General features: G+C 45.6%; 1 protein-coding gene across 26 annotated transcripts in view; it reads left to right on the top strand.

Moving 5' to 3' along the window:
* ARAP1 (ArfGAP with RhoGAP domain, ankyrin repeat and PH domain 1) overlaps positions 1-26,427 on the top strand; it is a 160,944-nt gene that overhangs the window by 64,291 nt on the left and 70,226 nt on the right. For all 26 annotated transcript variants that reach the window (XR_014563547.1, XR_014563548.1, XR_014563549.1 and 23 more), the window contains 3 exons: positions 16,042-16,172; positions 17,234-17,304; positions 23,263-23,375. Coding sequence is in view for 19 of the 26 variants with exons in the window: in XM_083735965.1 (XP_083592091.1) it covers positions 16,042-16,172; positions 17,234-17,304; positions 23,263-23,375 (315 nt within the window). In the remaining 7 variants the exon portion in view is untranslated. The remainder of the gene's footprint in view (positions 1-16,041; positions 16,173-17,233; positions 17,305-23,262; positions 23,376-26,427) is intronic.

The raw sequence follows: 26,427 nt of genomic DNA, 5'->3' as shown, positions 1-26,427 counted from the left end.
AACGGGTTGCTTCCAGGTTTCGGCGCATGCGCAGAAGCGCAAAATGGCGTCACACGCATGCGCAGAAGCGCCGAATTGCGCGTGCGCACACGCGTCACTTCAGGCTGTGAACGCTGCGGGTTGTGAACGTGCCTCCCGCACGGATCGCGTTCGCAACCCGAGGTATGACTGTACAGTCGTGCCTTGGATCTCGAATGCCTTGCCTCCTGAATAAACCAGCTCCCGAATGATCAAAACTTGGAAGTGAGCATTCCAGTTTTTGAACGCTTTTTGGAAGCGTCCGACTGCAGGAGCCTCCTTCAGCCAATTGGAAGCCGCATGTTTTGGAAGTCGAATGGACTTCCGGAACAGATTCCGTTTGACTTCCCAGGTTCCAAGGTATTTCAGTACGACCTTTTTGGTTCCTGAAATTTGTTCTGATTGTTCAGATAAAATATAACAGATAGAATTCTACAGGATGTGTTTCTTGTGTGTGAAAACAGGCAAGATCCAAGGATCCAGGTGCAGGAGACGTCCTGTGTCTGCCTGGTGCTTGTCTGTCACCTGCACATCCTCCCTGGGTTGCAAGTGGCCCATAGCCAGGTGCAAAATGTGCTTGACTCCTGGCAGATTTTCTGCCTATATCCATAAAAATGCAAGGCTGTCGTCACACTGCTCCCATTGGAGGATTTGTAGGGGCTGTATTACAATCCTGGATTTGCACAAAGTCAAGGGTCGGTAGGGGAGCAAAGGGAAGGCAGGTTGCATCAAACCAATGGCCATAGCATGGGCATGAGAAGGGGGAGACACTGAAGGGGGGGGGGAATTGTGGTTTAAAACAACAGTTTACTCAAAGTCTAGTGTCCCGATCAAGGGAAGTAATGGTACCACTGTATTCTGCTGTGGTCAGACCCCATCTGGAATACTGGGTCCAATTCTGGGCACCACAATTTAAGAAGGACGTTGACAAGCTGGAAGGTGGGCAGAGTAGAGTGACCAAGATCCAGGGTCTAGAAAGGATGCCTGATGAAGAATGGTTGTGGGAGCTGGGTATGTTTAGCCTGGAAAAGGGGAGACTTAGAGGAGATAGGATAGCACTCTTCAAATATCTAAAGGGCTGTCACGTGGGAGAGGGAAAATGCTTGTTTTCTCCTGCTCTGGGGGGTAGGACTCGAACCCATGGCTTCAAGTTGCAAGAAAGGAGATTCCAACTAAATATAAGGAAGAACTTCCTGCCAGTCAGCTGAATGGTCTCCCTCGGGAGTTTGTTGACTGTCCTTCCTTTTGAGCAAAGCTTGGATGGCCATCTGTCATGGATGATCAAACTGAGATTCCTGCATTACGGGGGTTGGACTAGATGGCCTTTGGGGTTCCTTCCAACTCTGCAATCCTATGCTGCTTTGACGGAAGTAAGCTCCCCTGGGTTGCTGGTTATCACTTTGCACAAAGTTGTAAGGGTGATCTCAAAGCTGGCTTAGTAGTCAGATAGCTTCTGTTACATCTCCCCTTATTTTTTCAAGCTATGTACTTTGTCCGATTGATATTCTACAGCCTTTTAAATGTCTTTGTGGGAAGTGGGAAGGGGGGGGGGTTATTGCTTTTATTTTATTTTAACAATTTACTTGTGATTTTACCTTGTATGAAGCTCTTGTGACGAAGGGCCGAATATGAATCTAATCATACTTTGCAATATAAATTGAGCAGAAACCTCTAGATACGAAAACAAGAAGGCCTCTCGCAGGCAGGCACGCTGCAGCTCTTGCCCTCATTGTGTCTGGCTAATCGGCATTCATTTGGCATTGCATTTGCGCCCAAAATGCATTTTGTTCCGCCCCCTGCAAGATGGGGGTGCTGGTGCTCATTTTCGGCACACTTTTAGCGCTGCGATGGCCAGACCCCTTTCCCCAAATGCGTGTGAAGGTGGCGCAGAGCTTCTACCCAAAGGTTTTATTATTATTATTATTATTGATACAGCAAGAAAAGAAAAAAGAGAAAACACAAATACCGAATTCCTCACAGGAATAACCATAGACACAGAATTTTCTTAAACAATAAGACATAAATTGGTCTTAACGCTAAAGACCCAACCCTCCCGTCTATTCCGTATTTCAATTTCCTATAACTTATCGCCAATACACACTTTTAATCGTCATTAAGCTTTTTCTTAATATATCTCAATTCTTATATCTGCCTTGCAACTCTTACTGAAGTTCCTCGAATGCCACAACCGAGTTTAAACTACTGTATTTATAGTTCAAATATTCTTTGAAAACCTCCCATTTTGAAACAAATTCCTGTTTTGATTTATTCTTTATTTTTTTCTGATAGACCGTCGAATTCTGCTTATTCTATCAGCTTTTGAACCCAATCTTGTATAGAGGGAATTTCATGACTCTTCCGTTTTGCCGCGATAAGAACTTTACCCAGAGAGCTTGACAGTACCCTCTGGCTTGGCGCACCTTTTCCATTCAGCCTCTCGGAGCAAGGATTACTGCCTCTTTGTTTCCCGCATGGATGGCTGACGCTCGTTTCTATAGAGACGGCAGCCCAGGGAGAGTCAGGCCATTTGGATTTGCTCATGTAAGCTTCCACCACGGCCCTCCTAGCCTGCCCAGAGGCTGGCTGTCCGGGAGCCAAGAATAGGGTGTCCGGCCCCCCCAATCCCATCAGGCTACAAGAGTGACCCCAGAAGTAACCCCAGAGCCTGGACGCCAGCCCTGTAAGGGGGGCTCTGCTGCAGCTTGGACTTGCCAGGGACCCTCTAGCTGCGGTTCTTGCATCCCAGGGGTTGGACTTGATGAGCTCTGGGGGTCCCTTCCAGCTCTCTAGTTCTATGATTGTATGAGGCCAGCCAGGATTCCTCTTTTGCTGTTTCTGATCTCCTCTGTTCTTTGCATTCAGGTCAGTTCCACTCTTTTAAAGTGTGTGTGTTATTTTGTTCTTTTAAAGCAGCCTTTCTCAACTTGTGGGTCCCCAGATGTTGTTGGACTACAACTCCCATCATCCCTAGCTAGCAAGGCCACTTATTATTGAGGGGAAGTGCGTGGAGCAGGTCTCGGTGTTTCGATTTCTGGGAATGGAGATGTGAGATGACCTAACCTGGGGAGAAAACATCAAAGACCTGATGAAGAGGTTATATTTTCTGAGAATCCTCCGGAAAAACAATCTCTCAAAGGACCTGTTGATGGCATTTCACCATTGTACTGTGGAGAGTGTATTAACTTATGGTCTCTGTGTGTGGTTTGGGAGCTGCACAGTCAGGGAAAAAACAACGCTGTCCAGGGTTGTAAAGACTGCGGAGAGAATAATTGGGTGCACTCTTCCCACCTTGGATCAAATCTACGCTTCTAGGTGCCATAACAAAGCTGCAGAGATAGCGCAGGATAGTGCGCAACCCGGAAATGATCTCTTTCAGCTTCTGCCTTCTGGGAAAAAAGGCCCAGGGTTATCAAGACCAGGACTAGCTGCCTGAGAAACAGTTTCTATCCAAATGCGATTTTGGTTTTAAACGCAGTGTAAGGTAGTCTGTGTGGGAGTATATTGTATTTAAAAATGGGGTATCAGAGTTTTTAGGGGGCTAACCAGGTTGGGATAGCTGGGGTAGCAGACTTGTGGGTTTTTGAATGTCTGATGTAGATTTTTCAACTTCGTTGTTCTGTATGGGACAGTGACAATAAAGATTATTGTATCGATGATGGGAGTTGTAATCCAATAACATCTGGGGACCCACAGGTTGAGAACTCCTGTTTTAAAATCTCTCTCTCTGTGTGTGTGTTTTTGGGGGGAGGGCAGGAACTCTGTTTGGCGTTGCTCTCTTTGGTCAACATTTGATCTTCCGGATGTGGCAACAGGTTTTCCCCCATTGCACTCTCCTTGCGCATGAACTCGCTCTCCCTTCCCTCTCTATCTGTTTCTGGTCTAAACGTTTATGTAAAGGGGCCCTGGCGTTTGGCAGGAATCTCTTATTGCATTTGGGGACTTTGCAACGAGTTCATTTGGTTTTCCTCCCTTCTCTCGCTCCACTGGCCAGGCGCCTCTTTTGCTGTTGTCGATTGCACATGTGGTGAGACTCTGCTGTAGCTTTCCGCATTTCACTGTGCTGTGGGGGGTGGCTTGCAGCGAACACTCGGCACGTATTGTGCCGTCTTTTGTAAACTGCCACTTTTAGGGTTTCCCCCAACCGCTTAGAGAGTTCTGTTGAAATATGAAACAGTCAACAATAAGTCAACAAACCTGTATCCTGGAGCAGTGCAGACAGGGCTTTTGTGGAGCTCTCAGGATCTCAGTTCCGGCACCTCTCAGGTGGGTGCCATTGCCATTCTAAGAGAACGAGGGAGAAATGTGAGCTCCAGCACCTGTTTTTATGGAAAAATAGCACTGAGTATGCAAGTTCAATATGGTTAATAATAATAATAAGATTTTGTACTGCTCCAGGAAATCTGTGTGGTTTACACCTCAACAAAAACCAGTGCATTCTCCCTAAAAATACAAATTCCATGTCTGCCCGCAACTTCTTAGTAATAGTAAAATCACACATTTTAAATAAGCAATAGGTGTCTCTTCTCAGTGTGCGTGAAATAAAAAACAAGCAAACCATCAAGAAATCCATTGGGACACACCATCAGAGTGCAACATAGCTGCAATATATATCTTAAAATATCTCATAAATATCACCAAATGAGAATGGGTGTTCACATGTAATACTAGAAAGCTGTTTGACAGTGGAATGGACTCAGCTTTGCTGGGGGTTTTTAAATGGAGGTTGGATGGCCATTTAGGTTAAGAACGGACGTCCAGAACGAATTAAGTTCTTAACCCGAGGTAAAACTGTGTTTGTTGTTGTTTAGTCGTTTAGTCGTGTCCGACTCTTCGTGACCCCATGGACCAGAGAACGCCAGGCACTTCTGTCTTCCACTGCCTCCCGCAGTTTGGTCAAACTCATGCTAGTAGCTTCGAAGACACTGTCCCACCATCTCATCCTCTGTCGTCCCCTTCTCCTTGTACCCTCCATCTTTCCCAGCATGAGGGTCTTTTCCAGGGAGTCTTCTCTTCTCATGAGGTGGCCAAAATATTGGAGCTTCAGCTCCAGGATCTGTCCTTCCAGTGAGCACTCAGGGCTGATTTCCTTAGGAATGGAGAGGTTTGATTTTCTTGCAGTCCATGGGACTCTCAAGAGTCTCCTCCAGCACCAGAATTCAAAAGCATCAAAAGCCTTCTTCTTCCATACATCACTAGGTACCACTGCAATCAGGTACAAATCCTGCCACAGGTCAAAAAACGGCCCCCATCCTTTCCACCCCATCTCTTACCTGGGGGATAGTGATGTCCCCCCGACTCTCAGCTAGAGAGATGAACGCCCTTCTCCACCAGCAGACGCCCACCCTGTATTTTAAATAATAACCACATAAATGAATGCTCCCCTTTGTCAAGAGAGATCCATCAGTGCCGAGAATGCCTCCTCAATATATCTTTGTTCAGAAAGGATACATAAGAAAGCAATGAGAGACCCACATTTTAAAAAACAGTTTGCTTTTTTTAAAAAAACAAAAAACACCACACACCATAGTTCCTCTTTCTTTTTTTGGACCAGTTCAGGCCTGTTTTCGCAAGAATCATTTTAGAAGCCCGGTGGTTGTGTTTTGTTGCTTTCAAGTGAGTCCTGTTTCCCTCTTCTTTCTGGTTTTCTCCTTGCTGCTGATCTCGGTGGTGGATTGGCAGGGATCCGAGCGGCCAAGTGGAAAAGCAGGTTTCGAGTCTGCAGATGCCATGGGAACCTGTTTTACTGCAGGACGAGGTTTCTCCTGGGAGGAACGGTCTGCCGAGTGAACTGCAGAATGTAATTTTTGGGAGGCGGAACCTTGCAAAAGCTAAAAGAACTGAAAAGCAGCAGCAGCCTGGTTTAGTTTAAGGGGGTCTGCTGTGGCTGCAGGCCTAGAGATCTAGAAAAACTGCTGATTAGGAAAAAGGAACAACTTCGGAGCCTGCAGCGTTGCAAGGATCTGGAAGTTGTGCCCTCACTCCTGGAGAAGAGAGAACTTCTCAAATCTCTGCACTTGAATTAACTTGGAAACCTAACTAGCCTCCTTTGTAAAGGGGATTTTTTTTCTGAGCTCGTGTAGACTCTGTGGGTGGAAGAAACGGACACCTCCCCCTGCCATGAACTGGGCACCCCAGTTTAAGAAGGATACTGAGCAGCTGGAAGATGTGCAGAGAGGGTTGAACAAGATGATTAAGGGTCTGGAGACTAAGCCATATAAGGATCGGTTGAGGGAGTTGGGTATGTTTACTAGGACTGGGCGATATCTGGTTTTCAACATCACAATATGGGCCGCAGGTGGCGCTGTGAGTTAAACCACAGAGCCTAGGATGTGCTGATCAGAAGGTCGGTGGTTCGAATCCCCGCGACAGGGTGAGCTCCCATTGCTCGGTCCCAGCTCCTGCCAACCTAGCAGTTCGAAGGCACAAAAGTGCAAGTAGATAAATAGGTACCGCTCCAGCGGGAAGGTAAACAGCGTTTCCGTGTGCTGCTCTGGTTTGCCAGAAGCGGCTTAGTCATGCTGGCCACATGACCCGGAAGCTGCACACCGGCCAATAAAGAAAGATGAGCGCCGCAACCCCAGAGTTGGCCATGACTGGACCTAATGGTCAGGGGTCCCTTTACCTTTACTTTAAGCATCGTGATATACCGATATATCACAATGTCTGGAATAAAGATGGAGCTATTTAAAGGTGATATGTGGTTTTCAGCTAAGTAGAGGCATTGACTTGCTCTATGGTTTTCCCCATATTGTGATTTCTGCATAGCACACACAAAGACGTCATGATTTGCGATATATTGCCGGGTCAAAAAGTACGAAACCGATCTCACGATATGGACTTCAATCTGGTTTTGGATGATATACTGATATCTTGCCCATCCCTAATGTTTGGCTGTGGAAAGAGGAGACAGTGAGTTGATATGACAGCCTTCTTCAGCTATCTGAAGGACTGTCTCATTGACTGATTGATTTATCCAAAAGTTCTCCAACATTTCCCTGACAGAACTCATGGTGGTTTCCAGATAAAAGGTAAAGGGTAAAGGGACCCCTGACCATTAGGTCCAATCGCGGACGACTCTGGGGTTGCGGCACTCATCTCGTTTTACTGGCTGAGGGAGCCGGAGTACAGCTTCCGGGTCATGTGGTCAGCATGACTAAGCCACTTCTGGCGAACCAGAGCAACGCACGGAAACGCTGTTTACCTTCCCGCCGGAGTGGTACCTATTTATCTACTTGCACTTTGACGTGCTTTTGAACTGCTAGGTTGGCAGGAGCAGGGACAGAGCAACAGGAGCTCACCCTGTTGCGGGGATTCGAACCGCTAACCTTCTGATCGGCAAGTCCTAGGCTCTGTGGTTTAACTCACAGCGCCACCTGTGCCCCAGTTTACAGATAAGAACTGCTAAAAATGTAGAAAGACAGAGCAACTTGTTTTCTGCTGCACCGGAGGGCAGACCTGGGAAAGGATGGATTCAAATAGCAAGAAAGGATGTTTCCGGCTAAACATTAGGAAGAAATGCCTGAGGGCAAAGGTTGTCTGACCATGGAACGAACTCCCTCGGAAGATGCTGGGGTCTCCTTTGTTGGAGGTTCCTAGACAGCGGTTGGGTGGCAGGAATTCATTAGCTGTGATTCTTTCATTGCAGAAATTCTTGGGGTTCCCTTCCAACTCTTCACTTCTATGATCCCCTCCATTGCATTTGCACGTAAAGCAGCCTTTGCCAGGGTGCAGGGCTCCCGATGTTTGTTTTTTGTTTGTTTGTTTTTTTAAGCAAACAAAAACATATAAACATGTATAATTTCAAAAACCTTTCTTTCATAACCTTACTTCTCGGACTTCCCCTTACCTCCCCTTTTCTGCATCCTTGTTTTAAAATTTCTTCAGCAACTCTTCAGACCAATTAATTAATTACTTATTTTCTTTTTAAGCTTCTTCTAACACTTAATCAGTTACAGCTGTAATTCTATATTTTCCTTTCCCCTGACATTTTAGCATTCTTCAATTTTACAACAATTTTTAAGATATACTTTAAATTTCTTCCAATCTTCTTCCACCAATCTTCTTTTTCTTGGTCACGGATTCTGCCGGTCATCTCCGCTAGTCCCATGTAGTCAATCACCTTTGTCTGCCATTCTTCCAGTGTGAGTAGTTCTTGTGTCTTCCAATACTTTGCTAAGAGGATCCTTGCTGCTGTGGTGGCATACATAAAAAACGTCCTATCCTTCTTTGACACCAATTGGCCGACCATGCCCAGGAGAAATGCCTCTGGTTTCTTATGAAAAGTACATTTAAGTACCTTCTTAATTTCATTATAGATCATTTCCCAGAAGGCTTTAATCTTCGGGCAGGTCCACCAAAGGTGGTAAAGGGTTCCTTCAGTCTCATTACATTTCCAGCATTTATTATTGGGCAAATGATAGATTTTTGCGAGCTTGGTTGGGGTCATGTACCACCTGTAAATCATTTTCATAATATTTTCTCTTAAGGCGTTACATGCCGTAAATTTTATACCGGTGGTCCATAACTGTTCCCAATCCGCAAACATAATGTCATGACCAATGTCTTGTGCCCACTTAATCATGGCTGATTTAACTGTCTCATCCAGTGTATTCCATTTCAACAGCAAGTCGTACATTCTTGATAAGTTCTTAGTATTGGGTTCTAACAGCTCTGTTTCTAATTTGGATCTCTCCATCTGGAAGCCAATTTTCCTGTCTTGTTTAAACACCTCCATTATTTGATGATAATGAAGCCAATCTTGTACTTTAGACTTTACTTTCTCAAAACTCTGTAATTTAATTTTTCCACTCTCTTGCTCTAGGATTTCACAGTATTTTGGCCATTTGGATTCCATATTAGGTTTCTTCACTTCCTTGGCTTCTATTGGTGACAACCACCTAGGGGTTTTATTTTCCAACAAATCCTTATATCGAATCCAAACATTATATAATGCTTTCCTGACAATATGGTTTTTAAATCCTTTGTGAATTTTTACCTTGTCATACCAAATATATGCATGCCAACCGAATCTATTATCAAATCCTTCCAAATCCAAAATGTCTGTATTCTCAAGAAGTAGCCAGTCCTTCAACCAGCAGAAAGCTGCCGATTCATAGTACAGTCTTAAGTCCGGCAGGGCAAACCCCCCTCTGTCTTTTGCATCAGTTAATATCTTAAATTTTATTCTGGGCTTTTTGCCCTGCCAGACAAATTTAGATATATCTTTCTGCCACTTCTTGAAACAGTCCACTTTGTCCACAATCTGTAATGTCTGAAACAAAAATAGCATTCTAGGCAATACATTCATCTTAATTACAGCAATTTGACCTAACAAGGAAAGTTTCAAATTTGACCATATTTCTAGATCTTTCTTTACCTCTGTCCAACATTTGTCATAGTTATCTTTAAATAAATTCACATTCTTAGATGTCATATTAATCCCCAAATATTTCACTTTTTTTGCCACCATTAATCCAGTTTCACTTTGAAACCTCTCTTTTTCATCATTTGTTAAGTTCTTCTCCAAGACTTTAGTTTTTTGCTTATTCAACTTGAATCCTGCTACCTGACCAAAAACTTGAATTAGTTCTAAAACTCTTCGTACTAGTGTCTGGCTGTTGTAAAGTCAATACTAGGTCATCTGCAAAGGCCCTCAGTTTATATTGTTTGGCTCCGACCTGAATTCCTTCAACCAGCTGGTCCCCCCTAATCATATTTAACAATACCTCCAAGACAGATATAAAAGTGGTAGGGATATTGGGCACCCCTGTCGTGTCCCTTTTTCTATGGGAAATTATTCAGTAACCACATTATTTACAATTAACTTTGCTTTTTGTTCAGAGTATATTGCACCTATACCATTTTCAAACCTTTGGCCTACCCCCATCCCATGGAGATTCTTCTTCATAAAACTCCAAGAAATATTATCAAAGGCTTTCTCCGCATCCACAAATATTAGTACCGCCTTCGTATTAATATTAACTTCTAACAATTCTATAATGTCAATTATGTTTCTTACGTTATCTGACATATGTCTCCCTGGGAGAAAGCCAGCCTGGTCCTTATGAATCTCCTCCACCAACACCTTCTTTAGTCTTTTTGCCAAAATGTCAGCAAATATTTTGTAATCCACATTAAGTAATGATATAGGGCGGTAGTTCTTAATCTGGTTCTTTTCAGTCTCAGTTTTTGGTATAAGTGTAATGAATGCTTCTTTCCACGATTCAGGCGCCTTTTCCCCCTCTAAAATTTCATTGCAGACCTCCTTCAGTGGTTGTACTAACCATTCTTTCAAAGCTTTGTAGTATCTGGAGGTCAATCCATCTGGTCCTGGAGATTTCCCTAATTGCATATTTTGAATGGCACCCTCTATTTCTTGTTCAGTTATTTTCTCATTCAAAATCATTATACTTTGTTGCGAAATTTTTTGTAATCCATATTTCTTAAGAAAATCGTCTATTTCTCCTTCATTCTCCGGCCCTCTTGCGTATAATCTTCTGAAATAACTCTGAAAACAATTACTGATCTCATTTGGTTTATAGATGTCCCTTCCTTCCACCTCCAAACTTGTAACTGTATTCAATTTCTGTCTCTTCTTCAATTGCCATGCTAGAAGTTTCCCACATTTGTCTGCTGATTCAAATGTCCTTTGTCTCATTTGCTTAATTTTCCATTCAATCTCTTGATTCATCAGTTCCATGTATTGCATCTGGTAGAACTTAATTTCTCTCAAAATCTCATGAGACTTTGGTTTTGACCTCAATTTCCTTTCTCCTTCTTTCATCTTTTCCAATATCTTGTCCTTCTTTTCATTTTGTTTCTTCCTCTTTAAAGAGTTCTGTTGTATTAGGAAACCTCGCATCACGGCTTTACTTGCGTCCCAAATTATTCTTTTCTCAACATCTGTCTTCAGGTTTATCTCAAAGTAATCTTTTAAAGTTTTTTGGGCCTTTTTGTAGATCTCATCATCTCTAAATAGGGTGTCATTCATTCTCCATCTAAAGGAACCAGCTGTTGTTAGTTTCATCTCCATCTTTACAGCATTATGGTCGGAGCAAGTTTTTGGGCACATTTCTACTTTTTTTTTATCTTTGGAGCCATCCCACTAGTAATCCAGATTTGGTCAATTCTTGTCCATGTCATTTTTGTTTCAGAGAAAAAGGTTCCCTCTCTCTCAAGAGGGTTCCTCGTTCTCCAAATATCAATCAAGTCCATATTTTCAGTCATTTCGAAGAAAGTCTTTGGTAATCTCCCATCCTTAGAGACCACCTGTCTTTGTGCTTTGTCCATGTTTGTGGAGACCACGCCATTCATATCTCCCATCAAGATTACATTACGATCCAGATAGTCCATTAATATCTCATGCAACTTCTTAAAAAATTCTGCCTTCCCTTCATTTGGTGCATAAATTCCAACTGTCAAAAATTTTTCTCCTTGGACTTGTATTTCAATTGCCAAAAATCTTCCTTGTTCATCTTTAAAAATCAACTTTGGGGCCAACTTCTCCTTTGCATAGATCACCACTCCTCTTTTCTTGACTTTATCTGACGAAATAAATTCCTGTCCTAATCTTTTGTTTATAAGTAATTTTCTATGTGCCCTAGTCACATGGGTTTCTTGTAAGCAAATTAAGTCCAAATGTTCTCTTTTTAAAATATGAAATACTTCACGCCTTTTTCTGGGAAGGTTCAAACCATTACAGTTCCAACTTAGAAATTGCAGAGCCATCTTGTTGTTTAGTTGGTTACTCTCCAGCTGCTCCCTGCGGCTGTTCTTCCTCAGTCGGTGGTTTAAGTCCAAATGTTAGATTCAAAATATCTGCTTCTGGAGTCGATTCCACCACTCCCTTATGAAGGTCCTCCTCGTTTCCTTCCAGGAATTGTTCTTTATCTTGCACTGTTCTTATTTTTACTTTCTTCCCTTTGTAGTTGAAAGACAAACCTTGTGGAAACTCCCACCTGAAGGGTAACATGTTCTTTTTCAGCAGGTAAACCAGGTCCTTATAATGAGTTCTTGCCTCCAAGATGTATTTAGGGATGTCCTTATAGATTTGAACAAAAGCGTCTTCAATCTCAAGAGTTCTTTGATAATGTAAATTTAATATTTTGTCTCTTTCCTCTTTGGATCTTAAGGTTATCAGACAATCCCTTGGATTCTTCCTGTTTTGTCTCCTACCCAATCTGAAGGCAGCTGTTATCTTAAATTCTTCTTCATCCAGGTTTACCTGCCAAAATTCTGAAAATTCTTTTGTGAGAAAGTCCACCAAGTTGTCCTTTTCACTCTCTGGGACCAATCTTAATCTCAAATTTCTCTCTTTCCTCTGCATCTCCCACAAAGACAAGGCCGCCTCATGTTGGTCCAACTGTTTACAGACTGGTACCAATTTTTCCTGTGTAGTTTCTGCAGTAGCTTTAGCTTCCTCAGCAATCTTTCGAGTTGTAGCGTTTTCTTCAATCAATTTATAGTTTCTGTATTTGATGTGATACTTTTAGTATTTAAATCTAATTTTGTTGACAGTTCTGTCAGCTGTCTGGTATTTTCCGTGCTCTGCTTTGTCAAAACTTCTAAAGATTCATTTATTTTAAGTAATGCTTGTGTCACTGGATCCATCGGTATGTTTGTCCCTTTTTCCTGCCCAGCTGCTCCTGTTGGCAGTGTACTAGATATTGAGCCCCTTTTCTTTTGTGTAGCTTTGACTTTAGATCATGTTATTATCTCTTCTGCTGGGCCACTCATGTCCCAAGGTCATTCCCACAGGAGCAGCTTTAAATGGAAAAATCCACTGACTTGTTTTTTAGTGCTCCTGATGTTTTGGACTACAACTCCCATCAGTCCCAGCCGGCACATACCATCAAGCACTGATGGGATTTGTAGTCCAAAAACTACAAGAGCACTCCAGGTTGGTGAAGTCTGCCCTAGAGGGAGATCTAGGCCTGTGACAACTGCGTGTCCCTAGGTGTCCTTGCACCTCCTTTCATAGAATCGGAGAACTGTAGCGTTGGAAGGGACGCCAAGGGCCATCTAGTCCAGCCCCCTGCCATGCAATGTGGGGCTCACAACCCTGAGATTAAGAATCTCAAGCTCTACCAACTGAGCTATTCTAGCTATTGCAGAGCCCATCTAGTCCAGCGTATTTTCACTAGGGCCAACCAGCTTCGTAGCAAAAGGGAACGGGGAACTGATGATTTATTTTGGGGGGAACTGGCAGATGAAGTTGATGGACTACATGGAACTGGCGGAAATGACTGGCAGAATCCAAGACCAGGGAGAAGAGTTGGTAGAAGAAGACTGGAAGAAATTTAAAGACTATCTACAGAAACACTGTAAAATTAAGGAATGCTAGAAGGATGCTGGAATGAAGCTATGTGGTTTTAGCAATAATGTTACAAAGGGGTATGTAAAAATGGATTGTTAACAGGTGAAAATGTAAAGTTACAATATATTAAGATAAAATATCAAGATAAAAGCAAAAATGGTAAGGACCTGCTGAAACAACTATTGAATTAGAATACAAAATAGGGAGGTGTGAGGAGGTCAGGGAAACAAGCAAATGAAAGACAGGACATGGAAAGACTGATTTGTTTTTAATTGTTTTTATTTTTCTGTATTTTGTATTTTTTGTTTCTTTTTTTCTTTTTTTCTTCTTTTCATTTTTGTAACTTCTTTTAAACTTTAATAAATATTATTTAAAAAAATACTTTGGGGGGAACCAGTGATTTAGTTTTTCCGCTTTGCTTGGGGGGAGGATCCCCCCTCCTCGTTTCCTGAGAGTAAGTAAATCACTGCTTGGCGTCCTGAGCTTGGAAGGCAGCGAGAGGGAAGTTGCAACAGCAAAGGAAGTCTAATTTTGCTGCGTTTTCTGGTTGCAGCAAAGAACCTTCCTTTGTGTCTCTTCTCTGGGAGCCAACAGGGTGACTCTTGGCCAGTTGGTGACTGGGCACTTCTCTAAAAGAGGATTAGACAAATTCAAGGAGGAGAGGGCTATCGATGGCTCTGCCCTCCCTCCACAGTTGGTCCATTGACCACTTTGAGGATGGGATGCTGGTCTTAGGTGAGCCATTGGGTTATAAGAAGCCTCTTCCTAGGACCATTTTTTAAAAATCTGGAACCTTGAGTTCCTTTCTGACTCTCCTGTTTGCCTTTCTGTCATTCTATTCTCTTTAAATTGCTGCAAAAGCTCACATTCAGATTGTTACAATAAAGACACATTACTAGTGATATTGTTATTATTATTTATTACGTTTGTTTATATCCTTTTATTACGTTTGTTTATATCCTTAAATTACTTACTCTACAAAGTAATTTAATAGAATTTAAAAAGTACAAATAAGAGACTCTATTAAAACAGAGGTAATAAAAAGAAAATAGAGTGCTGCTATTATCATGGGTTTCAGCAGCTAACAGTAAATCCTCCCAAGGATCTCTGGGAATCACCCGTCACCGTTGGGACATCAAAGAAGAAATTGAGGATAGTTTTTTGAGGGCCTTCTCGGTGGTGGCTGTGGAACGCCCTCCCAGCAGATGTCAAGGAAATAAACAGCTATCTGACTTTTAGAAGACATCTGAAGGCAGCCCTCTTTAGGGAAGTTTTTAGTGTTTGATATTTTATCATGTTTTTAATATTCTGTTGGGAGCCGCCCAGAGTGGTTGGGGAAACCCAGCCAGATGGGCGGGGTATAAGTAATAAATAATAATAATAATTATACATATTAAATGATTTTTATTAAACAATTTCAACATACCACATTATCAGTCCAAATAATCAGTTACATTATTTCCCCCCTTCCGCCCCCCGCACCCAAGGACCTCCCTCAGCTCCCCTCATAGCCTTATCTATCAAATGTTCAACTAATAAATTTGTGGATGTTTATTCAAAACTTGCCAAGGAGTCCAGATCATTTTGTTGTCTTTTTAAATAATTTGTAAAAAGTTCCCATTCTTCCTTGAAGACACGATTGTCCTTCTCTCGCAGCTTGTATGTCAATTTGGCCAATTCCACATAGCTCACCAATTTTTCTTGCCAGTGTTCTTTAGTTGGGATTTCTTCATTCTTCCATCCTTGTGCTAACAAGACTCTTGCCGCTGTTGTAGCAGACATAAATAAGTTATTTATTTTTCTTGGCAGGTGGACTGAGATATTTCTTTTCTCCCTTTTGCACAAGACCTGTTGTTGTTTAGTCGTTTAGTCGTGTCCGACTCTTCGTGACCCCCTGGACCAGAGCACGCCAGGCACTCCTGTCTTCCCCCGCCTCCCGCAGTTTGGTCAAACTCAGGCTGGTAGCTTCAAGAACACTGTCCAACCATCTCGTCCTCTGTCGTCCCCTTCTCCTTGTGCCCTCCATCTTTCCCAACATCAGGGTCTTTTCCAGGGAGTCTTCTTTTCTCATGACGTGGCCATAGTATTGGAGCCTCAGCTTCAGGATCTGTCCTTCCAGTGAGCACTCAGGGCTGATTTCCTTCAGAATGGAGAGATTTGATCTTCTTGCAGCCCATGGGACTCTCAAGAGTCTCCTCCAGCACCAGAATTCAAAAGCATCCATTCTTCGGCAATCAGCCTTCTTTATGGTCCAGCTCTCACTTCCATAAATCACTACTGGGAAAACCAGAGCTTTAACTATATGGACCTTTGTTGGCAAGGTGATGTCTCTGCTTTTTAAGACTAGAACTAGAACCCAGTAAAGCTGAATATTGTAGGATTCGGATGAAAGAAATAACTTCTTGACACAGTGCATGGTTAAATTATGCGATTTCCACCATAATGGCTCTGTTTTGCCTCCATGGTCGGAGGCAGCGATGCTTCTGGAAACTGCAGGAGGGGAGTGTTGCTCTTGTGTTCAAATCCTGCTTTCTAGTTTCTCCCAAGAGGCACCCTGCGAGAACAGGATGCTGGACTCAGTGGCCCAAGGGCCTGATCCTGCCAGGCTCTTTGGATGTTCTTCTGAGCTCATGAAATGGCTGAGCTAGGAGAACGATGCCAGCTTTGGGCTGATTTTAAAGCGAGGTCTCTGTTGTTTCTCATTCCAGTCCTCCTGTGAAAAACGACCTGCAAGATCCCGAGCAGCCGCCCGCGCTCTTACCTCGCCTGAAGATTGTGGAGCGGACCGGCGCCCCTGAGCTACCTTCAAAGCCTCCCCTCCTCTTCCAGAACGACTTGGGTGAGTGTCTGTGACTGGTGGAAGAGAAAGCTCAGTGCTGTGCGATCACTCAGTCGCAGGGGGTTGGACTAGATGCCCTTTGGCGTTCCCTTCCAACACAGTGGTTCTGTGATTCTGTGAAAGGGGTATTTGGAAGTCGGCCCGCTTCCCCCAACTTCACTGTTCAGATTCTGAATGTGAAGTTCTGTTTTGAAATCTGGGCATGCGATACATTCTGGCACCTCTCAAGCGAGCACCAACAATATCGCCCACCTTGGAAGACCTCTTCCGGTTGGAAAAGACGATAGATTTTGGTCTAGGTGGACAATAGGGCATTCCTGGAAATCTAAGTCACTCTTGTGTGTCCCACAAAATGTCAACATCGCAGAAAAACGGGTTGGTGTCAGTTTTAATCTGGTTTTTATAGTCTGTTGGTGTTTTAGCTTTCAGAAGCTTTTTATCGTTCATCTTTCTCTGTTACAATGTTATCGTCTACTATTTTGTAAACTGCTTTGAGATTGGTTTTACAAAAAGAATAAAATATTCATAATAATATTTAAAATAGTATCAGCAGCAGAAAAATATATCAATAATAAAATCAATTTTGATTTTAATTAATTTTTATAATGTTTTTATAATGTTGGACTGTTTTAGTGTTGTTGGCCGCCCTGAGCCCGGCTTTGGCTGGGGAGGGCGGGATATAAATAATTCTATTTATATTATTATTATTATTATTATTATTATTATTATTATTATTATTATTATATCAATAAAATTGATATCAATAACAGCAGAAAAATAATACCGCAGCAACAACCCTCCCCAATAGAACCCCCTAAACAACACCCCTGTCCGAGAGTCTGTTCAGCATCCTCAGCTTTTGCTGCTGGAGTCAGTCCAGACCAGCTGGGAAAAGTCCTTCAGGCAGGGAGCAGGTCTTCCAGGACTCACAGCCAAGGTGATTAGTAGCCATGGAGAGCCTCCTCCTCCTCCATGAACCTGCTTAATCCTCTTTCATAGCCATCACTGCCTCTTGTGGCAAGGAGTTCCATAGTTCAACTATGCCTGGTCTGTCTCTGCAGATGATTCTGATTATGAAGACCCCCCGTTTGAGGAGGAGATAGAAGCTCTGGCAGAAGAAATGACTGACAAGGTAGGTCCGTATCCCTGGGGGGGGGGGGTTATGCTGCCCATCTCATCCTCAAAAAAACTGGGAGGTTGCCTTCCCCTCCCGGATGTGCTAATGCAGGGGTCGGCAAACTTTTTCAGCAGGGGGCCGGTCCACTGTCCCTCAGACCTTGTTGGGGGCCGGACTATATTTTGAAAAAAAACAAATGAACAAATTCCCACAAATAACCAAGAGATGCATTTTAAATAAAAGGACACATTCTACTCGGGTAAGCCGAAAGGGTTTTCCGATTTTTTAGCGGCTTCGCAAGACGAATTTCCCTATGGGCTTGCTTCGCAAGACGAAAGCCCATAGGGAAATCTCCGGGGACAGCGGGGAAGCGCAGCGCGCCTTCTCCTCTGTTCCTGGACCTGTCCTAAGGCTTGCGGTGGGAGGTCCAGGAACAGAGGGGAAGGCGCGAAGTGCTTCTCCTCTGTTCCCTGGGCTTGCGGTGGGAGGAGGGTTTTTCCTCCCCACCGCCAACTTTCAGAACAGCCTTCTGAATGTTGGCGGTGGGGAGGAAAGCCCTCCTCCCACCGCAAGCCTTCAGGACAGGTCCGGGAACAGAGGGGAAGGTGCGCAGCGCTTCTCCTCTGTTCCCGGACCTGTCTTGAAGACTTGCGGTGGGAGGAAGGTTTTCCTCCCCACTGCCAACATTCAGAAGGCTGTTCTGAAGGCTGGCGGTGGGAAGAAAAGCCCTTCTCCCTCGCCAGCCTTCAGAAGAGTTCCCGCCTAGGCTGTGGATAGCAGCCTGCTGCCCCGTGCGAGGGGCGCTCTGCTTAAGAGCGCCCCTCGCGCGGGGCAGCAGGCTGCTATCCGCAGCTTGGAGAGCCCTCTGGACCTCTTCTGAAGGCCGGCGGGGGGCAAAGGTCTTTGCTCCCCCCCGCCTGCCTTCAAAAGCCGTCCGGGAGCAGCGCTGCATTTCTCCTGGACCTCTTCTGAAGGCTGACGGGGGGCAAAAGTCTTTGTCCCCCCTGCCTGCCTTCCCGGGGGCTTTTAAATCGCCCCGGGACAGCGGAGATTTCCTCCACTGTCCCGGGAAGGCAGGCGGGGGAAGCAAAGACTTTCGCCCCCCCCCCCGCCGGCCTTCAGAAGAGGTCGGGGGACAGACTGTCCCCGGACCTGGTCTGAAGGCGGTTTCCATAGGAACGCATTGATTGATTTTCAATGCATTCCTATGGGAAACCGTGCTTCGCAAGACGAAAAACACGCAAGACGAAAAGACTTGCGGAATGAATTAATTTCGTCTTGCGAGGCACCACTGTAGTTATTTTTCTCTTTGACATCTGGTGGGAGGGCGTTCCACAGGGCGGGTGCCACTACCGAGAAGGCCCTTTGTCTGGTTCCCAGTAATTTCGCTTCTCACAGTGAGGGAACCAGCAGAAGGTCCTTGGAGCTGGACCTCGGTGTCTGGGCAGAATGATGGGGGTGGAGACACTCCTTCAGGTATATGGGGCCGTTTAGGGCTTTCAAGGTCAGCACCAACACTTTGAATTGTGCTCGGAAACGTACTGGGAGCCAGTGTAGATCTCTCAGTAATGGTGTTATGTGGTCTTGGTGGCCACTCCCAGTCACCAGTCTAGCTGCCGCATTCTGGATTAGTTGTAGTTTCCGGGTCACCTTCAAAGGTAGCCCCACGTAGAGCGCATTGCAGTAGTCCAAGCGGGAGATAACCAGAGCATGCACCACTCTGGCGAGACAGTCTGCAGGCAGACAGTGTCTCAACCTGCATACCAGATGGAGCTGGGAGACACAGAATTGACCTGTGCCTCCATGGACAGCTGTGAGTCCAGAATGACTCCCAGGCTGCGCACCTGGTCCTTCAGAGGCACAGTCGCCCCATTCAGGACCAGGGAGTCTTCCACACCAGCCCGCCCCCTGTCCCCCCAAAACAGTACTTCTGTCTTGTCAGGATTCAACCTCAATCTGTTAGCCTCCATCCATCCTCCAACCGCCTCCAGACACTCACACAGGACCTTCACCACCTTCACTGGTTCCGATTTGAAAGAGAGGTAGAGCTGGGTATCATCTGCATATTGATGGACACCCAGCCCCAACCCCCTGATGATCTCTCCCAGCGGCTGCATGTAGATGTTGAAAAGCATCTTGCGAGCGGCAGGGGCTGGCAGTGGCGGGGTGATGAGCAGCGCGTGAAAGGGCTCCGGAGAGGGGCTGGCAGCACGAAAGCCCAGCCCCCTTACTCTCTGCTCTAGGGAGGGTGGGGAGAAGCCAGGGGGAGGGAGGGAGGAGGCGCCGCTGAACGCAAGCGGTGGCGCAGCCCAAACGATCAGATCCACGCCAATCCACACGGCGATTCCTGGACCGTCTGCGGGCCAGATCCAGAAGGCAACTGGGCTGGATCTGGCCCCCGGGCCTTAGTTTGCCAACCCATGTGCTAATGGGTTGACCCAGCCACTCTGGTTTGTTCAAAGGCTTGGGACTTGTGTTCAGAGTAGGTGTGCCTGTTTGATGTGCAGCAGCGGAGATCATTCTGTTTACTTTAAGGGTTAAATCTGTTACTGGTAAGTCAGCTGACCAAGAGGGGCAGGGAAGGAGGCGTTGCTTAGCAGCCAGGCGGAAGGGCTTGAGCCTCGCTGAGCTAGCACACGCTCTGATTGGCTGTGTAGCCTAGAGGAAGTTTTCCTCTGTGTGTTTGGTTGAAAGCCTCGGTGTTTAGCACAAGGCCTTATCGTAAGAAAAGTGAAAGCTTGCTTTCTCCTTAAATCGCACACTGGTTTTGTTCATTTTGCTCAGTTAAAAGATAAGCAGGAGGACCCATTAGCAAAAGCATGCCTCTAGTTAAGAACTGTTTCAGGTTAAGAACGGAGCTCCGGAACGAATTAAGTTCGTAACTAGAGGTACCACTGTGCTACCAATAGAGTAAAGAAAAAGAAAGAAAGTGTTAATATTTTCAGGATGATATTAAAGAACAACAACAGCTGAAATACAAATGGTCTGCTCCTAATCTGCTCTCATGTTTGCAAGTTTGCTTTTTCCCAACACCTGTTCCTTTTTTATTTTATCTTATTTTAAACTTTTGTTTTGTGGCATCTTCAGCGGCTTGAGCTCTGAGATTCCTTAAATACCTGAGCCCTTTCTAAAGGAATAAGGGGTGGGGGAAAGACGAAATGAAACATGAAAACTAAATGAAAAGGATAGAGAGAGGACAAATTCATTTCCACCGTCTCCTCTTTGTTTCTTGAAAGGAAGTGGTGAACATATGAACATAGTAAGCTGCCTTAGATGGAGTCCGACCACTCATCTATCTGCCTCTGTATGGTCTGCACTGACTGGCAGTGGCTCTAAGAAACATCAGAATAGCCTCCTGGATCAGGCCAATGACCCACTTTGTCCAGCATCCTCTTCTCACAGTCGCCAACCAAATGCCTGTGGGAAACCCGCAAGCAGGATTCGAACCCAAGGGCCCTTTCCAGAAAGGAAGCATTGCTGCCGTGGAGGCAGAGCCCAGCCACCCTGGCTAGTAGCCATCCATAGCCTTCTCCCGCTCCATAAATTTGTTGAATAATCTTTTAAAGCCATCTCAGCTGGTGGTCCTCTCTGCTTCCTGCAGCAGGAAGTTCCACGGTTTAACTATGTGCTGCTTGAATAAGCCCTTTCTTTTTACTGTGCAGAATCGGGGAGCGGGGAATCAGTTAAAAACAGGTATTCAAAAACAGTATTATTACAAAGACTATTATTATTATTTATCAAATGATTGTACTGCCCTTCATCCATAGAGCTCAGGGTAACACACAAGGTAAAAACACGCAAAAACGATTTTGGCATGTGAAAGAAAGGCATGAGAGAGAGCTTGGTCTTTGGGTGGCCTCTAAATATCGTCACTGTTACAGTGGTACCTCTGGTTGTGAACGGGATCCATTCTGGAGCCCTGTTCACAACCTGAAAGGAATGCAACCTGCGTCTCCCAGGGACCACAAATATTCCTCTGCAGTTTGTCATTGTCTCTGTGCTCACCAATCCTGTCTTAAGGGCACATTTAAGATATTACTAGGGTGTGAGCCTGTGACCTGGACTCAGGAATTAAGTATTTATCAGCACAAAAGAATGGCCAGGATGCCCAGGTAAAAGGATTCAGTGACCATCAACAGGTTTGCTGCCAGACAGGATGCTGCTGTAGACTGCCCCCTGTGATATATTTCTGTTGGGGACCACCTCTTTCTGTGATGTATGCATGATGTATTGGGGGTTAGTCCTGGGCTACAGGGTGGGCAATTTCAAATGTGTCTGTATAAAAGCTTGCATACCAATATTCTGGGTTCCTCTTCCCTCGTGTGTGTGTGTGTGTGTGTGTGTGTGTGTGTGAGAGAGAGAGAGAGAGAGAGAGAGAGAGCACCCTGTTGCAACAGTTTAATAAAGATCAAGCTTACTAGCTGCTTTGCTTCTCAATATTCTCTGGTTGGCCCCTGTTATTTTCTCCTACTGACAGGGAACCCAGTTAAGGACTCTATACAGGCTCTTGGATACCCCATAAGGGAAAAAGAGCCTCTTTTGTTTGCTTCAGTCACCGAGGAAGTAGCAGTGGGGACGGAGAAGCCGAAATCCCTGCTTCTCTTTGCTCTGCTGTGGCCCAGGGGGGAAATTGCTGATGCGCTTCTCAGCAGAAAGCTCCCGGACGGTGGTTCTTTCGGCTATAAATAGAGGGGTTCTGTGCAACATCCGGTTGCATCATGCACCAGAAGCAAGGAGACGGTGAAGCAGTCCCAGTCGGGAAGGAGGACAGCTTTGACCTCCCAGGCACCGCTCTGCACCCCAAGCAATTTTTCATTTGTGGCGCATGAGAATAATTCTTAGGCGGGGCTGGTGCCAGACCCAGGGAGCTGGGTGGGACATTTTGTAGCCGCTTCCTGGTTCTTTGCATTGTTTAAGAGCTGTGCGCTGTGGGTTAAACCACAGAGCCTAGGACTTGCCGATCAGAAGGTCGGCGGTTCGAATCCCCGCCATGGGGCGAGCTCCCGTTGCTCGGTCCCTGCTCCTGCCCACCTAGCAGTTCGAAAGCACGTCAAAGTGCAAGTAGAGAAATAGGTACCACTCCGGCGGGAAGGTAAATGGCGTTTCTGTGCGCTGCTCTGGTTCGCCAGAAGCGGCTTGGTCATGCTGGCCACATGGCCCGGAAGCTGTACTCCGGCTCCCTCGGCTAATAAAGCGAGATGAGTGCCGCAACCCCAGAGTTGTATGTGACTGGACCTAATGGTCAGGGGTCCCTTTACCTTTACCTTTTGCAGAGCTGCAACATGGAGCCAATTCACCAATTAGGTCATAACTCTCTGAATTGTTTTTAAAGCTGCCATCTATTTGATTTTTTCTAAAAAACGTGAAATTATCCCCCCCCCCCAATTATTATTTTTTTAAATGAAGTTTAGAGAACCTAGCAACACATGCTACCTTGGGCAAGAGCTGGGCAAATCAGGTTTTAATTTAATGCTTCCACATCTGTGTGGGGCCACTGCAGAAAAGGCTTGTTCTCATAGCACTGGAATTGTGAAGTTGGATGGGACCCCGAGGGTCATCCAGCTCACCCCCCAGCAAAAGCAGGAATCTCAGCTAAAGCTTCCAGGACAGAGGGCCTCCCAAACTCTGCTTAAAAACCTCCAGGGAAGGTTTTTCCAGATGTCAAGGAAATATACAACTGTCTGACTTTTAGAAGACATCTGAAGGCAGCCCTGTTTAGGGAAGCTTTTAATGTTTAATGCTCTATTGTGTTTTTAATATTCGGTTGGGAGCAGCCCAGAGTGGCTGGGGAAACCAAGCCAGATGGGTGGGATTGTTGTTTAGTCGTGTCCGACTCTTTGTGGCCCCATGGACTAGAGCACGCCAGGCACTCCTGTCTTTCCTGTGGGTCGTTAATAATAATAATAATAGTAATAATTCTGAGGCCCGGGAGCTTTTCAAAGTGAACTCCTTTTTGTCTTCTTCCCTCTGCAGGAAGACGTGGTGGTGGAGTCGACATCCCAGAAACGTCGCTCTGCCCGGTTCAGCAGCCTGATGAGTGAAGACGAGCTGATTGAGGATTATTTCAAGGAAGAATCCGCCACCAAGTGAGGGCTGCTTTGGTTATGTTTGTGCGCGTGTGGGTGTGCGCATGTTGGCAGTTCGTATCCCCACGACCGGGTGAGCTCCCGTTGCCCAGTCCCTGCTCCTTCCAACCTAGCAGTTCGAAAGCACGTCGAAGTGCTAGTAGATAAATAGGTACCACTCTGGCGGGAAGGTAAACGACGTTTCCGTGCGCTGCTCTGGTTCGCCAGAAGCGGCTTAGTCCTGCTGGCCACATGACCCGGAAGCTGTATGCCAGCTCCCTTGGCCAGTAAAGCGAGATGAGCGCCACAACCCCAGAGTCGTCCACGACTGGACCTAATGGTCAGGGTCCCTTTACCTTTACCTGGAATATCTGGCCTCACCCTCTTGTTTCCAGGGATGCCTTCGAAAGCTAGGAAGGAGCTTCCACTTGATAGACAAGCTATGCAAGGTCCAGAAAAAGAGCACCCGAAATGATCGAGGGGATCGTAGTGTTGGAAGGGACCCTCAGGGGTCATCTAGTCCAACCCCCTGCATTGCAGTGGGCGTAGAGCAACCTGCCCTCTCAGGCTGCTGAATTTGGGGCTCTTTCGTTTAGAGAAAATGCCAACGAGAGGCAACCTGATAGGCACCTGGCATGGAGAGAGAAAAGCTCCCGCTCCTTTCTCATAACAGTAGAAGTCTGGACATCTCACGAACTTGAAGGCTGGGAGATTCAAGACAGGCGACGGGAAGCACTTCCCATGCAGCGCATAGTTAACCCGGTAGGGTGTTGTCAAGTCAACTGGCCTCAAGCAAACGTTGAGCGTTTAGCATCCCTGCTCCCACGGGATGCTCTTCCAGCAGATATGCAACAGGCAATCTTGCTTTCGAATTCCAGGCAGCCCTGGAAGATTTGTGCAGGCCTACGCAGTTGTTCAAAAATGTCCTGGAATAGCCATTCGTTCAAATCATTCAACTGGCAATGCCCATCAACTTTTTTGGGGGGCCCCCACTCCCCTCAAATATTTTATTGGGGGGGTGAAGGGGCCTCGGCCCTTAGGAGTTGGCTCCCATGCTCACAGCCCTGGAGATGCCCTTCAGTTTCCCAGGAGGTTTGTGGGTGTTAAAAGATAAAGGTACCCCTGACCATTAGGTCCAGTCATGGCCGACTCTGGGGTTGCGGCGCTCATCTCGCTTTACTGGCCGAGGAAGCCGGCATACAGCTTCCGGGTCATGTGGCCAGCATGACTAAGCCGCTTCTGGTGGACCAGAGCAGCACACGGAAACGCCGTTTACCTTCCCGCCGGAGTGGTACCTATTTATCTACTTGCACTTTGACGTGCTTTCGAACTGCTAGGTTGGCAGGAGCTGGGATTCAAACTGCCGACCTTCTGATCGGCAAGCCTTAAGCTCTGTGGTTTAGACCACAGCGCCACCTGCGTCCCTGGGTGTTACTTGCAGCCAACTCTCTGCCAGGGGTCCTCTGTGGATTTTGCTGATGACTCATCTCTGGCCTTCCTTGTAGTTATTGGCCCTGTTTTCCCGGAAGAGGGTGCTCAGCAGGGTGGGTGACAGACTATTTCTGACCCAGGGGGAATCTAAGGGGGGAGGAGAGGCACTTATTTGCCAAACATGGTTTTGCAATGCAAATGGGGAGGAAGCAGAGTGTATTTGCTCTTTTGCATCACCGTGCTGGGATGAGAGAAGAAAGCAATTTGGGATTTGGAAAATTGGGTTTTATTTTAGCAATGTATGCAGACGCATAGTGAATGGGCGTCCAAAAACAAAGTCCCATCTATTTATTGTGGTTCTTTCCCGCGTTATCCTCTTAAGGGTGTGTCTGACGTTCGGGTTCCAAATAACATTTGCAAACCAAAACACTCACTTCCGGGTTTGCAGTGTTCGGGAGCCAAAACGTTTGAGTTGCAAGGTGTTGGGGAGTTGTGATAAGAACGTAAATATATAAACCGCATGTCTGAAAACCCCACAGAAAAAAAAAGTCCTGAACAAATTGACCTCAATTATTTCTCTACAAGGTCAAAATGGGAAACCTCTCCATTCTCTTTTTCCTTCACAAATCCTGTCTTAAGGGCACATTTAAGATATTACTAGGGTGTGAGGCTGTGACCTGGCTCAGGAACTAAGTATTTATCATTACAAAAGACTGGCCAGGCTCCCCAGGAAATCCAGTCAAGTGACCATTAAACAAGTAACCTGTCAGACGAGATAAACAACGCACTCAGATTTCTGCTGTAGACCGCCTTTTCTGTGATGTAGGTATGATGTACCTGAGGGGTGGTCTTAGGTTACACCCCTTCTGTGATGTATGTATGATGTATCTGGAGGGGTGGTCTTGAGCTCCAGGGCAGGGAATTTAAAATGTCTTGTACACTAATATTCTGGGTTCCCCCTCCCTCCTGCGTGTGGTGAGGGGAGCACCCTGTTGCAACAGATCAATAAAGATCAGGCTTACTAGCTGCTTTGCTTCTCAATATTCTCTGGTTGGCCTTTGTTATTTTCTCCTACCAATAGGGAACCTACGTAAGGACTCTATATGGGCTCTTGGATACCCCATATGGGAAAAAAGGGCAGATTTTTGTTTACAACAGAACCAAGGTACGACTATATATAAAAATAAATAAATAAAAGTATACACACACCTGAACGTCCGATGTGGCTTCCGCGGTTTCTGATTGAGTGCAGGAAGCTCCTGCAGCCAATCAGAAGGCACGCCTTGGTTTTTGAAGGTTTTTGGAAGTCGAACAGACTTCTGGAACGGATTCCATCCGAGAATCAAGGTCCAGCTGTATATACACGACACTCACGCTCCTTCGCCCCCCAGTGACAATAGGTAGATCTATGCCAGGTTTTTTATACAGGTAGGTAGCTGTGTTGGTCTGCCGTAGTCAAAACAAAATAAAAAAATTCCCTTCTTGTAGCACCTTAGAGACCAACTACAGTGGTACCTCAGGTTACAGACACTTCAGGTTACAGATGCTTCAGGTTACAGACTCCGCTAACCCAGAAATAGTATCTTGGGTTAAGAACTTTGCTTCAGGATGAGAACAGAAATCATGCGGCGGCAGCTGGAGG

The sequence above is a fragment of the Podarcis gaigeae genome (genome assembly GCF_964106915.1).
Source record: "Podarcis gaigeae genome assembly, chromosome: 4".
Taxonomy (NCBI): domain Eukaryota; kingdom Metazoa; phylum Chordata; class Lepidosauria; order Squamata; family Lacertidae; genus Podarcis; species Podarcis gaigeae.
Note: the sequence above shows the minus strand (reverse complement) of the source record. Positions and strands in the feature narration are given on the sequence as shown.